Source organism: Puma concolor, chromosome D1 (genome assembly GCF_028749965.1).
Source record: "Puma concolor isolate L17-30 chromosome D1, mPumCon1.1.hap2, whole genome shotgun sequence".
Lineage (NCBI taxonomy): Eukaryota > Metazoa > Chordata > Mammalia > Carnivora > Felidae > Puma > Puma concolor.
In genome coordinates this window covers 86,243,342-86,256,502 of record NC_141676.1, presented here as the reverse complement: position 1 = coordinate 86,256,502, position 13,161 = coordinate 86,243,342, and the positions used below count along the sequence as shown (strand labels likewise).

Here is a 13,161-nt window from a genome sequence, read left to right as displayed (position 1 = left end):
CTAAGTGCCCTGGGAGAATGGCAAAAGCTCTACCAGAGTGTAGACCCGCCACAGGAAGCAGCTCGTTGCTTTCTCAGAGTTTTTTGGTAGGGACTAGAGGAGTCCTGCAGGGAACCAGACCCTCAGAGGCAGCAGCTCAGCATCAGGAGAGTCTCACTGTGACCCCACATGCATCTTTTCAGCACCTTCTCAACCTGCAGGGGGCGGCCATCTTTGTTCCACTTGACCACGGTGGCTGGTGGCTCTGCATCCACAGGGCATCGGATATAGCCATGAATTCCCACGGGCACGTAGATGACAGGGGGCATGTTGAGGACACGGGCTGGATCTGTAGAGGGGTAGCATGGGGTGGGAGAGAAGAAAGGCAGGAGGGCAGTCAAGGAGTGAGAGATCTGGGCAGGGGGCCAAACCACCACATAAACCCCTGGGGTCTCATACAGACACTCCTACTCCAAGGAACTGCCATTCATACCCATCCACCCATTCAGTAAACACTGCCTATGTCCTCAGTGCTCACAACAGTGCCAGGTACCTGGACCACCATGAGGAACAAGACGGACAAAGCGCAGAGGCCACATCAGGCTGCCCCAGTGCAGTGTGGGCTGCCGGCGGCTTTTCATCTGCCCAGCCTACTGTATTCTTAAGAACTTCTGTTTCAAATGTCTGGAGGCACCCAAAGGCATGTTTTCACCTGCCTAAATCCCTAACACCCCTCAAATGCTCCTACACATGGACTGAACTGCAGACTAAGGACCCTGGATGTCCATTTCCCCAGCCCCTAGACTCCAAACTCAAAGTCAACATTTGACCCTATCCTCCACCGACCATTCCTCATCCCAAGTGTGTCTTGGACACCAAGCAGCTCTCTCTCGCTCCACATCCTAAACCAAAAGTGGAACATCAGTTCTACATTCTGTGTTCAGAGACATGACCACCAGTGATTCTTTCCTCTCCTCTCCATTCTGCTAGCTGTCCAGCCCCTCTTGGCCTCAGTTTCCCCTCTGTGCATCTGGAATACGGAATCAGCTTTGGCCACAGAATGGATGAAAGTTTCCCACGAGAGCAGCAAGAGGAGCACATCCTGTGATGTGGGTGACTCATCACCTTTCCATTCTCCCCAATTTCCCCTGAGGGCGACCAGGAGAAAGATCCAGAACTTCCAGTGAGGCAGTGAGGATGAATGAGCTGGTATGTTTTAAGCATTTGGAGCTCTTCAGAGAACAGCATTACATAAATATCAGGCCGAGTTATATATTTAGACATAGCTTCCTTCTTTTGTATGTAGAGTTTTTTTTTTTTTTTTTTTTTTTTTTTGCCTCCAAGATTTTTCAAAGGGTTTATGAATGGGAAATACTCTGAACGCTGCTTTTTAGCAGAAATAAAGATCCTTGTCTCACCCACCCGAAAATCTCACCCCCCGGATTCCCTCTGAAGGCAAAAAGGAGGTAAAAAGGGACAAGCTGCAGTGGGTGATGGCACTGGGGAAAGACGCAGAAACCGCATATCCCTCTCGGCACAGAATGGCCCATGGCTTCATGGATGGGGGCCTTACTTTTGGTTATATTCCTCATCCTTCTGAAGACTACCCCTGCTGGTTCTCTCTCTCTCTGCCCCCGCCACCTTCTAGCCCAAGTGACATAACTAGACAAGATGCTACTCCAAGTGGACTCTTCCCTGCCCTTAGCTCCTCCACATCTAGCACAGCTTGGGGCACATGGTAAGTCATGTTTAAATAGCTTCTTGACTTGCTTTTTCCTACTGCAGGTCAGGGTGGGAAGTGCTTGATGTCCTGGGTCACACCACATAGCTTTCCTAGGGCCTCATAGCCCTTAAAAACTTAGACTCATCATACAGCATGCTAAAAGCCCTTTTTAAGTTGATGACAATGGAAGTGGAAAAATGATGCCTTTGTCCCCACAAGCAAAATCACTGCATGGAGAAGGAAACAATAAGCATCTGAGGTGAGAAGCTAGACAGGGCTCAAAGGTCCAGCTTGGCTCCACCACCACAGCGCCCACTCAGCAGTAGACAATTGCAAACACCCAGCTGTTTGGAGTGGCTTTGGAGACCAGCCCCACTTCCTGGGGTCATCAACTGTCCTTCTGCTTGTTCTCAGCTCACATGCTGACCAGGGCATCTCTAGGCTATTGAACTTCTCACCCAGCCACGGCATGCCCTTGCAGGTGAGCAGTCTTCCCATACTAGCCCTCAAGTGATAAAAAGCCTGTCACCTACGGTAACCAGGCAGGGCCTTTGTTGTCTGAGTGACAGGGCCATCCACAAATCAAAAGAAAGAAATTAATCCTCATTACTCATCCTTCTGTCTCTTTCTCACAATGATCAGCTTGCCAGGGGGTGGGAAAGCATCGACCACACTGCTGGATTCAAGATTAGCAAACTGAATTATTGCACTTGCACAAAAGCCCTCAATTGTTCTGGCATGAGGAGCAGCTCATCCATTTGGATCTCTGGCCGCCCTAGAGAAGAGCTAGAAGAAAGCCAAGAGGGAGCCAGATGCTGGCAGAACTAGATCAAGTCACCCCAGAAGAGGGTTCTGTCCCCTTCACTCCAAACAGCTGTCCACAGTGGGGGAAGGCATAGAGCTGGCAGGAAATCTAACTCTACTTCAGCTTCACCTACACTCCCTCATATACCTGAGAAAAAAAGGACCAGAGACCATCTCATTCAACATCCAGAGAGAGGAGTTGGCTAGCATTCAATACAAAGACAACTGCTCAAAAGGTCTACCGATTCTTGAATCCAACCTAAGCTTGTTGACTGATGGAATGAATCAGTTAACACTTGTAGTGATGCCTGGCCCATAGAGGACACCCAGCAAGCACTGTTTCACCTCAATTGACCAGCCCAAGTCTTGGCCTCATGTTGGGCTATCCCTGCTTCCTGTCATTCCTCTGCCCACATTCCCTCAAATGACACTCGGTCTCTTACTATCCTCCAGCCTCCAGTCTGGCTAATGTGGCTTGGATCTTCTGGAACCCCCACCACGTGTTGCTCTCCCTATCCCTACTCACACTGCACAGTTAAGTATGCTGAGGCAGAAGGGGAGCGCCCCAGGCTGTTGCTAGGAACACAGGTGTATTTCCCTGCATCCTCAGGTTTCACCCGGAAGATGATCAGGGTCCCATCGATCAGGATCCGCACTCTCAACTTCAGGTCACTACAAACACACAAAGAGACAAGGAGGGGTGGGGGAAGAGGGTCTTCCATGAGACAGTGGAGCAAGGCAGCAAGGAGTCCCCTCTCTGTGAATGAGGCAAGGAGAGCCAGAGCCTCCTCATATTCCTGGCCCATCTCAAGGCCACTCTGTGCAGACACTGGCCTTGCATGAGGGACAGATTAGACCTCCCCTCTGCAAGCTCCTAGAGCCCAAGAGCAGCCTGCAGCAGCCCCTGCTCAGAGGCCTTGCCCCTGGGAGGCCTGGTGTCTGGGGACCCCACTGAGAGGGCAGGGCAGCATGCTCACTTCTGGAAGTAGACGTTCTCGTCCTGCCAATACCAGGTGTAGGTAAGGTTGCCGGGATACGCCTCTGCCCGGCAGGTGAGCAGAGCATCCTGGGATATGTTGACAGTGATGTTCTCAGGAGGGGAAACGATGAAGGGAGGCCCTAGGGAATAGGAAATAAACATAACCTTACCTGGTATGGGAGGGGAGCACAGCAGTGCTGGGACCTCCCAGGAAGCTCTGAGAGGTCTCAGCAAGCAGTGCCTAAACTCCAGGAGGGAGCTGGAGGGTAGCACTGGTTCAAGAGGCAACAGCACAACCCTGGGCAGTCGCCACAGAGATGCTTCCAGCTACTGCTAGCATTCACATTCTTACTCTCCTTACAGGTCCCAGAGATGCAAAAAGTCCTGGGGTGTGACCACAGTGAGCCCCAGCCCCCTGAGCCAGCTGCAAGACACCCTTGTTGGTGTATACCTGCACCCTGCCTCCATGCACAAGCTCCCCAAACCAGCCATCTCACCCCTAGACACATAGACATACATACCCCTTCCTGCTCATCCTTCTCTCCAGCAGAACCTGAGCAGGGGACATGCATGAGGGACAAAGGCCACTCTTTTCAATCCAGAGCAAGGAATAATCTTGCTTCTAAAGGAGTTAAAAGGCTTGTGCTGCTTATCAGCCAGAGGTCAAGAGGGCAGATTTGGGGAGAGGAGGCAGGGGGATAGCAGAGTAAACAGAGAGTGAAATCCCAGAACTCCCTGGTGCTAGCTTTCCAGATAGGCCACAGCTGCCACTTTGCTCTCTCCTGAGAGTGGGCAGCTCTTCTCCAATCTACAGAGGGACCTCTGGCCCATGCTGCAACACTCCAAGTCAGAAGAAGGCAAAAAGAACATGTGTCTCAGCAGCCCTGGCAGCCCAGACAGCCACCACTAGCTCTCACCCGCTCCTTCAGCAGGCAGCAGGTGGGAGGCAAAGAGGGTGGATGGGCTCAGTACAAAGAGATTCTGCCATCCTGACGCTAGTCCTTCTGGGGCACACTGGGGCCCCAGGCAGGGAAAACTGGCATTTCCCAGTGCTGACCATGCAGACCCCAGCTTTGCCAAATGCCCTTCAGTGTTATTTTAAATGTCTGAGGCTTGGATTGAATTCCTATCTTTATTTATTGAAGCCGTCACTAATGGGGTGGAAACCTAAGGGAGGTCTTCTCCCCTGGGGAAGATGGAGGTACAGCAGGACACTACTCAGACAGAGTAACCATCAACATGGTGCCTCCTGTCATCCCGTGTGGTGGCCACAACAGGCCACCATGGGCACTTGGGCTATGAACTACGCAATGCTCAGGGGGAGCCCAACCCCACTCCTCATGAACTGCCCATCTCTCTACCTACCTCAGCTGTGCCAGTCGTGCCCTGGGCAAACCCCTCTGCAGCTCAGATGGGACGAAAGTCCCTGTAAAAGGTCTGAGGCATGAAGAAGCCAGAGAAATCTCTCTTACCTTGGACAAGCAGGTGGGTGGTATGAACAGCCTCCCCCTGAATGCTGTATGCGCGACAGGTGTAGGCACCTCTGTCCTCCCTACTGACCGATGTCACCGTCAGGCTGCCATCACTCACCTGGGGCCAAAGAGAGATGGAGCTCAGCACCCACACTGGGGCCCCACCAGGGGCTATCTCCTCAGGCAGAGATAGCCTCAGGGCTCATGCACTACGGAGATATGGAGCCAGGCACTCCGTTCATCTCCCTTCAACCACAGACACCAACAAGGCTGCCTGCTGTGCAATGTTACTGGTCACATGAAGCAGGAGACCACCGTGGAGAGGGAGGAGGCAAAGGAAGGGCAAGCAAGGAGAAGTGCAGCAGCCCCAATGGAGAACCACACTTACCTGGTATTTCCCACTAGCACCTAGGAGTGTCCCCTCCTTCAGCCAGGTGACAATGGGCTTGGGGTTCCCAAAAGCTGTGCAGGTCATGGTAACACTGCCGCCCTCCTTGGCCTCGATGTACTGCGGGGGTGTTTCCGTAAAGGTGGGAGGAGCTGCAGAGAGATGCAGGGTGGGATTAGCCAGGCTGCCGCCCTGCATGCAGTGCCCACCCACACCAGGCACCATGGCCATTGTGTTCATACTTAACCTTCCGCGAGGTGCTAGGATAAAGGAAGGAAGGGGGACACAAGTAAAATCCTCTGCGCCTGAGTCTTACAGGAGAAGAGGAGACCTGAAATTCAAAGTCAGTCTGGCTGGGTGCAAATTCTAATATTCTCCCATTGTGCTTCGCTAATTCCCAATAAACAAATATTTGCTGAGTACCTACAAGGAGGCCACCATGCTCAGCACTAAGGACAAAGCGATAAACAGCACAGCTCCCATGACTTGCAGAGCACACACTTGCTACTAGCTCCAGACTGTTCCATCACCCCCCACTCCGGTCTTTCACCTAAAGATCATCCCTGATACTCCAACTTCCTTAACCCCAGCCCAGTCAGGCCCCATATTTCCAGGATGTCTCCCACCTGAGCTCCATCTAGGCCTACTACAGACCACAGGCCATGGTGACAAGGAATCTTACTCTTCCAGATTAGGCAGAGAAAATTTTCCACCTTCTTCCTTTTCTGGCATCCAGACAGAAAGACAGCCCACTCTGCAGGCTACTCCTTTTTTAATTTTCTTCTGATTATGCCAGGTTATCCCCACACTACCACCTGCATTGATTGTAGTTTTTTTTTTTTTTTTAAATTTTTTTTTTTCAACGTTTATTTATTGTTGGGACAGAGAGAGACAGAGCATGAACGGGCGAGGGGCAGAGAGAGAGGGAGACACAGAATCGGAAACAGGCTCCAGGCTCTGAGCCATCAGCCCAGAGCCCGACGCGGGGCTCGAACTCACGGACCGCGAGATCGTGACCTGGCTGAAGTCGGACGCTTAACCGACTGCGCCACCCAGGCGCCCCTGATTGTAGTTTTGACCAATATCCATCCTGTTTGGATAATCAACTGTTCAGAGACTCAGTCTCATCAGTCTGAGCTGCTTGTAGAGGCAATCAGATCACTCTTAACCTCTTGGACTTTCATTGCTTTTGAAGTGACAAGGAGGGGCCCCACTTTTAACCTTGAGTCCTAGGGTTCACAATGCCTGGCTGAGGCAGGACATTTTTAGCTCATCTCAAGGTACCCAAAGACCAAGTTACAGTGCAGCCTGCCACTAGTTGGGTAACCCTGGACAAGTTACTCAGCCTCTCTGGGCTTTACCCAAATCTGGCCCCCTCCAGTATTGAGGTGAGGAATAAGTGAGATACAGTTTGTGAAAGGGATCTTGTGAATGTAGATACGTGTGAAATGTTGGTTATTTTGCCATGACTATCATCATTGTCATCTCCCCAGAAACATCTGAGGCACCAATGAGAAGCTTTGAGGGGCGCCTGGGTGGCTCACACAGTTGAGTTTCCAACTTCAGCTCAGGTCATGATCTCACAGTTTGTGAGTTCAAGCCCTACGTTGGGCTCACTGCTGTCAGCCTGGAGTCTGCTTCAGATCCTCTGTCCCTCTCTCTCCCTGCCCCTCCCTGGCTCACACTCTCTCTCAAAACTAAAATAAACATTTTAAAAAGAGAGAGAGAAGCTTTGAGATAGGTGTCACCTCTCCAGACAGCATTGCCCCGAGAACCAGTCAGAGTGCTTTGAGGTTTGGTACTGTCTGCCCCCTCCTCTGCCAACCTCGTCTGCTACCATATACCCCTTCACTGTGCTCTAGCCACCCTGGCCATCTTTGTCTTTCTCAAATGTGCTAAGAATGTCCGATCTCAGGGCCTTTGCATTTGCTGCCCTCTCTGTACCCAGACCTCACGCCTTTGGTTCATGCAAATCTTCACTAAAATGCTATCTCTGCCTTAAGTGGTCAGCCCATCTAAGATAGCACTTCTAACATTCTCTACCCCCTTAGACTATTTTATTTTCTTTAAAGTACTGATCACTGACTCTCCCTGAGAACAAAGATCTTTTCAGTAAATCACACTGCATGCCTGGCTTTTAGCACAGTTCCTAGCTTGTAACAGAGCACTCAACGAATGTCTGCTGAATGGATAAATGAATTAAATGTACATACATACACACACCTACAGACCAACACAAATTCAAACACATAAAACTTCCTAGGAACAAGACCATGGCAATACCACTTTCTTCAATCATTTCCAAAGCCCTTAACTCAGTGCGGGCACACAGAGGGCACTTGGAGAATGAATACTGAGTGAATTAAGAAGCATAGTTCATCACACACAAAACACACACAATGGACAACTTCAAGCACATCAATACTCATCCAGCATCTAATATAATAAAAATGATGGCAAAAACCATCCCAAATCCTTATAAAGGGATTCTGGAATCCTAGCTTCTAGGCCTCTCGTGCTGCCCTGGAATGTGTGCTCATCTCCAACAGAGCCCCTCTTGCCAAGTCTGTCCCTGGAAATATAGCCACAGCCTTATTACCTCTGGTGTCAAGCTTAAAAGAAAAGATAATAAATTAAATTACGTCCTGAAGTGACAAATTAATTACTAATTACATAATTACTTTATTATTTAGGTGCTAATCAGGAAAGTACTTTGAACAATCTCGAGTTTTCAGGAAAACAATGGTTTGACTCTCAATTATTTACAGAATTAGGTGTTAGCTTGCCAGCTGCATTTCTAGGCTTAATTCTTTTTTACAAGTGCTCTATAATTAATAGTGCAGGTTAGAAATAGACTGGCCTCTCCTCCAAGTAATTCACCAATGTAAAGCAAGACTTGGCTTGGGCTTTTTGGGTATTTTATGTGATAAAGGAATAATTGGGTTTGTTTCCACCCAACTGGTCTTTAAGAAAACACAGAAGGAGACTGAGACCATTTATAATTCTAATTTTTCACTGGCCTTTCATTTTCCAAAGATGATCTCTGTCAGAAAATGCCTGACACTAAACATTCTAGTTTGGAAGCAATGGAATGCTGGCACTCCAGACTCTTTCCTTCCATAATGGAAATATTTATGCTGGAAGGAACCTCAGAACTGGGGGTGAAAGGAGGAGGGAATAAAGGGAGACAGCTCTCTCACCTTCAAATGTGTCTGCTCTAATCTACCCACTTGGGAGGCAGGCTCCTTGGTAAGGGCAAAGCCCCAGTTTAAACCCTGGAGCAGATGAGGGAACATTCTTCTTAGCTTTTCTGGCCAACACTTTCTTTTTTTTTTTTAATTTTTTTTTTCAACGTTTATTTATTTGTGGGACAGAGAGAGACAGAGCATGAACGGGGGAGGGGCAGAGAGAGAGGGAGACACAGAATTGGAAACAGGCTCCAGGCTCTGAGCCATCAGCCCAGAGCCTGACGCGGGGCTCGAACTCACGGACCGCGAGATCGTGACCTGGCTGAAGTCGGACACTTAACCGACTGCGCCACCCAGGCGCCCCTGGCAAACACTTTCTATAAACAACCTCTATGAATGCACTGACTCTCCATCTGGGCATGTGGGCATGTTGTTCCCTCTGCATGGAATACCCCTGCACCCGGCTAACTCCTCCTCCCTAGTTGGGTCTCTGCACAGGAGTCCTTCCCTCAAAGAAGTTCTCCCTCCTTTGTTCTCCCAAAGCCCATATTGCAATTTTCTCTGGACTTACTGCCTCTGGAAGTTTCCTTAAAGCTGAGTCTGGATTGGGCCCATTGCTGTGTCCCCAGAGCCTGCCACAGAGCAAACATCCAAGATATGTGTGTGTGTGTGTGTGTGTGTGTGTGTGTGTGTGTGTTACTTCCCTTTATTTACAAAATCTAAAAAAAAGCACTCCAGCCTGATCTCCAGGCCCAGGATATACAGGTTACTCATGTAAATACTAAAAGCCAAGACTCAAGATGTGTTATGAATGGATAATTATTGGTGAGTTTACAAGAACTTTCAAACTACTACAGTCCTCTGCATCTTCCAGTCTGAGGACCTTCCTATATACCACCTCCCTGCCACTACTATTTCATTTGATTTCATCTTTTTTTCTCTCTTGAGAAAAAGAATGGCCAGCATCTGACCCACATGTAATTAATGTCACAGACATTGTGCAGGACACTTTCTTACACAGCATTTCATCTGATCTTCACAACAGCTCTGCAAACAGGCATTGGTTTTGGTAACTGAGGGAGTTGATGCCCAGAGAGTTGCCTGGGATCTTACAGCTACTGAATGCATGAAATAAACCAAACCTTTTCAAGGCCTTCTCCCATGCTTATTCCACTCTAAGTCATTGTGAATTCTCACAGAACCAATTCCCACTCGTGCAAACTAATACAGAGATGTAATACAACACACAATCTCCAATTAAATTCTACCTTCCTGTCACGTGAGTGCCTACTGAACACCTGACATCTCAGGTCAATGAAGTGGGCGCTGCCAGGAGGACATGAAGGGAAAACAAGGTGGTTCTTGGAGATTACAGCCCAGTTTAGAAAGGGCATAAGAGAGAAAGAAAGCAACATGGGGACTCTTGGCTCAGTGTTCAATCAGCGAAGCTTTTCGCGGCAGATTTACCTTCCTAATTATGTTTTGCTTGGGCTAATATTTTTTTTTTAATTTTTTTTTTCAACGTTTATTTATTTTTTGGGACAGAGAGAGACAGAGCATGAATGGGGGAGGGGCAGAGAGAGAGGGAGACACAGAATCAGAAACAGGCTCCAGGCTCTGAGCCATCAGCCCAGAGCCTGACGCGGGGCTCAAACTCACGGACCACGAGATCGTGACCTGGCTGAAGTTGGACGCTTAACCGACTGCGCCACCAGGCGCCCCGATTGCTTGGGCTAATATTAAGATGAGTTTTCATTCTCGGCACACACAACAGCTGGCATCAAAAGGAGGTGACTCAAAAGCTTGCTATGTGGTGGGGACAGCCCACCCAAGACTTAAAGTAAGCCTCCAATCAGTCTCTTGGGACTGACTGACAGGAGCCAACTATATCTAATGGGTTGGGCAGCCTAGGACTGACAGGAGCCAACTATATCTAATGGGTTGGGCAGCCTAGACCAACACTGTTCTAGGACCACCATCGCTAAGTCTGCTCTTCTCAGATAACAGTGCCCTGGCTAAAATACTCTGTTCTTTCAGGACCCTGGAGAGGTTCTCAAGCCAAGGAACATGGCCTGCCCCCCTTGGGAGGAATGACCCAACCCCACAAGGTAGGGCAGAGAGAGCCATCCTTCAGAGCAGATCAATACTATGAGAAACTTCCAAGCCAGGAACAACATCAATTTCTCTCTCCCAACCACAGCATCTATAGTCACAGATATCAAAACCACAAGGACCCAAGCTCTGTGTGGCACATCCAAAGCATATATGCCACTTCTCCAGATTTTTCTCCACAGTTCCAGCTTCTCCTGGCTCCTCTAGAGTATCTCCTCCCAAGTAAGGACTCCCAGGGACATAAGAGAGACTCTCTTGTGGAATGCACGCAGAGGGCCCAACCCCTGGTGTGGTCACAGCCTTAGAATCAGGCCCCCAGCCTGCACCAGCACTGGGAACTCAACTAAGTCACTTGGGCCTCTGCAAAGGGCTTTGTTGCCTTTTCCCAAACACTTGAAAAGCATCAACACATAGCAGTTAATTTAACTGAACTATAATAACTGATAGCCATTAAAATGGTTACTCTTCACAGGATTCTTACATTTTCTTAGACAGTAAACCCAGCACAAGAAGGGACCATGTCTGGGTTGGCTCACCATCATTTCTCTTCCCCTAGTGCAAGGCTAGGCACACAACAGACACTCATTACATATCACTCAAATGAACATATTTAACAAGGAACCAAGATATTAACCTAAAAATGAAAATGGTTATGGTGGGGCTCCAGAAATCCCACTAGAGCAAGAAGGCATTATTTGGACTAGCAGGGTCTTCCCAAGGCTGGGAAATGGTGCCAGAGGCTATAAACTGGGCTTCGACAAAGCCTTAAACCTCCTGGTTCCAAGAACCAGCTACCTACCTCCCTCTGAGGAACTCTGACTCCACCACCCACAGCAAACCCCACTTCGTGCTCAGGGAGCTGCTCCTCCTATGCACCTCTGTTAACCCAAGGCTCTAGGAAGACAACTGAAGGGGCGTAGGAGGTGAGAGCTACTAATGCAATGGGGCCCGGCCCTGATGAGGCTCCTCTTTGTGGCAGAGATTTGGGGCAGGAATAGTGGCTTTGCCTAAAGCAGGTCCTCAGAGAGCAGTCTTCTGGGTCATCCCCCACCCGCCCAGCCCCAGGAATGAGGCCCATACACACCGTTGATGGTAAGGTGGACCCAGCTACCATTGTGAAAGGTGTCATATTGTTGGTCCAGCATGAGCACTTTGCACTCGTACCAGCCCTGGTCCTCAGAGCGAACCTGCTCCAGTCGCAGGGATGCTTTATCATGAAGACTTGCCCGGCCTGCAGGAAGAAAGTGGACAAAAGCCCAGGAGGCCATCAGGGTGAGGCTAGCAGTGTGACACCTGCCAAAGGCAGAGGACCCATTGTAACCTTCAAACCATTTCCCATGATAGGACCCCAAAATAACACCTCGCACCAATCCCAGGCAGTAGGCTGAAATGAAAAGGCACGCAGCCTTGCCATGGAGCCACTCTCCTGGTCTCGGCTGGCCCAGCCCCGCTGCAACTGTAACTCTGGGTTTGGCCCTGGGAAGAACCTCAGTCCCTCAGAATACTCCTATTCTTTTGGAGATCTCTTGGGATAAAGGAAAGGCATGGGGGATGCAGAGCTGAAGAAAGAGAGTGGGAGGGAGCGAGGGAGGGAAGCAAAGGTGCAAATAGAAGAAGGTGAGGTATGGGACTCTAGAGCAGGCCCTAAACCTCAATTCAGGCTGAGTGACATCCTTCTCCCACCTGGGTCCCCACCACCAGCATCTCTCTGCCTGTCTTCCCTATGGTAAAGCAGAGGAAAGGCAGGCCAGGGACCAGGGTGGAGAGGTCCCCTCCAGGTGCTGCTGCCCATGCCTGAGACACTGCACATCTAGCCAGAACCCAGTGTCCCCAAGAGCTAAGACGCCAGAGCCCATAAGCCCAAGAATGAGGACAGGGCTGGCAAGCAGAGCAAAGGCCCCCCAGCTACCCTCCTTAACTCCATCCTCCTCCCCATTAGGAGGCCATCTTTGTCTCACTCATGGTGATGAGATGGTAAGAACTGCGGCAGGAGCAAGCAGAATGGGAGTCTAAAATGAGGATACAAAGCACCCCTCAGGGTCCACCTTCCCCTCACCCACCACCTCAGCCCAGCCCTCAATGCCATGTCACCACCTTCTCAGTTTTCATCCTGTCTCAACACTGGCAATCTGCCTAAAAACCAGAGCATCAAATGGCCAAAAACAGAGTGAGAGAGAGATAAATGGAAGCTTTCTGAGAGATGCAAATCAGACCTCAGAAGTCTGACCTCAAAGTCCTGCCAGCTTCCTGTCTTCCATTAAAATTCCAGCACACATATGCACACGCGCGTGCACACACTCCTACACGCATGCATGTCCCATGCTCTCCTCCCTGGCAGGCTGGCAGACAGGCACTGGCAGTGACTCACATTGAGGCCCCTTCTGGCAGGTGGAACCACAGAGCAAGACACCGAGGAGACCAGTAGGAGAGAGGCTGGAGCAGCAGAGGAGGCAGACAGCAGGTGCAAGCCACAGCCACAGCACTGCCCGGACCAGCCTCAGACATTTACTTCCACT

General features: G+C 49.9%; 1 protein-coding gene across 3 annotated transcripts in view; it reads right to left on the bottom strand.

Moving 5' to 3' along the window:
* The window catches only part of IGSF9B (immunoglobulin superfamily member 9B), a 57,173-nt gene that overhangs the window by 32,237 nt on the left and 11,775 nt on the right, over positions 1 to 13,161 (bottom strand). For all 3 annotated transcript variants that reach the window (XM_025928664.2, XM_086678638.1, XM_086678639.1), the window contains exons 3-8: positions 11,730 to 11,876; positions 5,346 to 5,497; positions 4,958 to 5,075; positions 3,484 to 3,625; positions 3,033 to 3,178; positions 186 to 328 (exon numbers count right to left, since the gene is read on the bottom strand). In XM_025928664.2, coding sequence (XP_025784449.1) covers positions 186 to 328; positions 3,033 to 3,178; positions 3,484 to 3,625; positions 4,958 to 5,075; positions 5,346 to 5,497; positions 11,730 to 11,876 — 848 coding nt within the window. The remainder of the gene's footprint in view (positions 1 to 185; positions 329 to 3,032; positions 3,179 to 3,483; positions 3,626 to 4,957; positions 5,076 to 5,345; positions 5,498 to 11,729; positions 11,877 to 13,161) is intronic.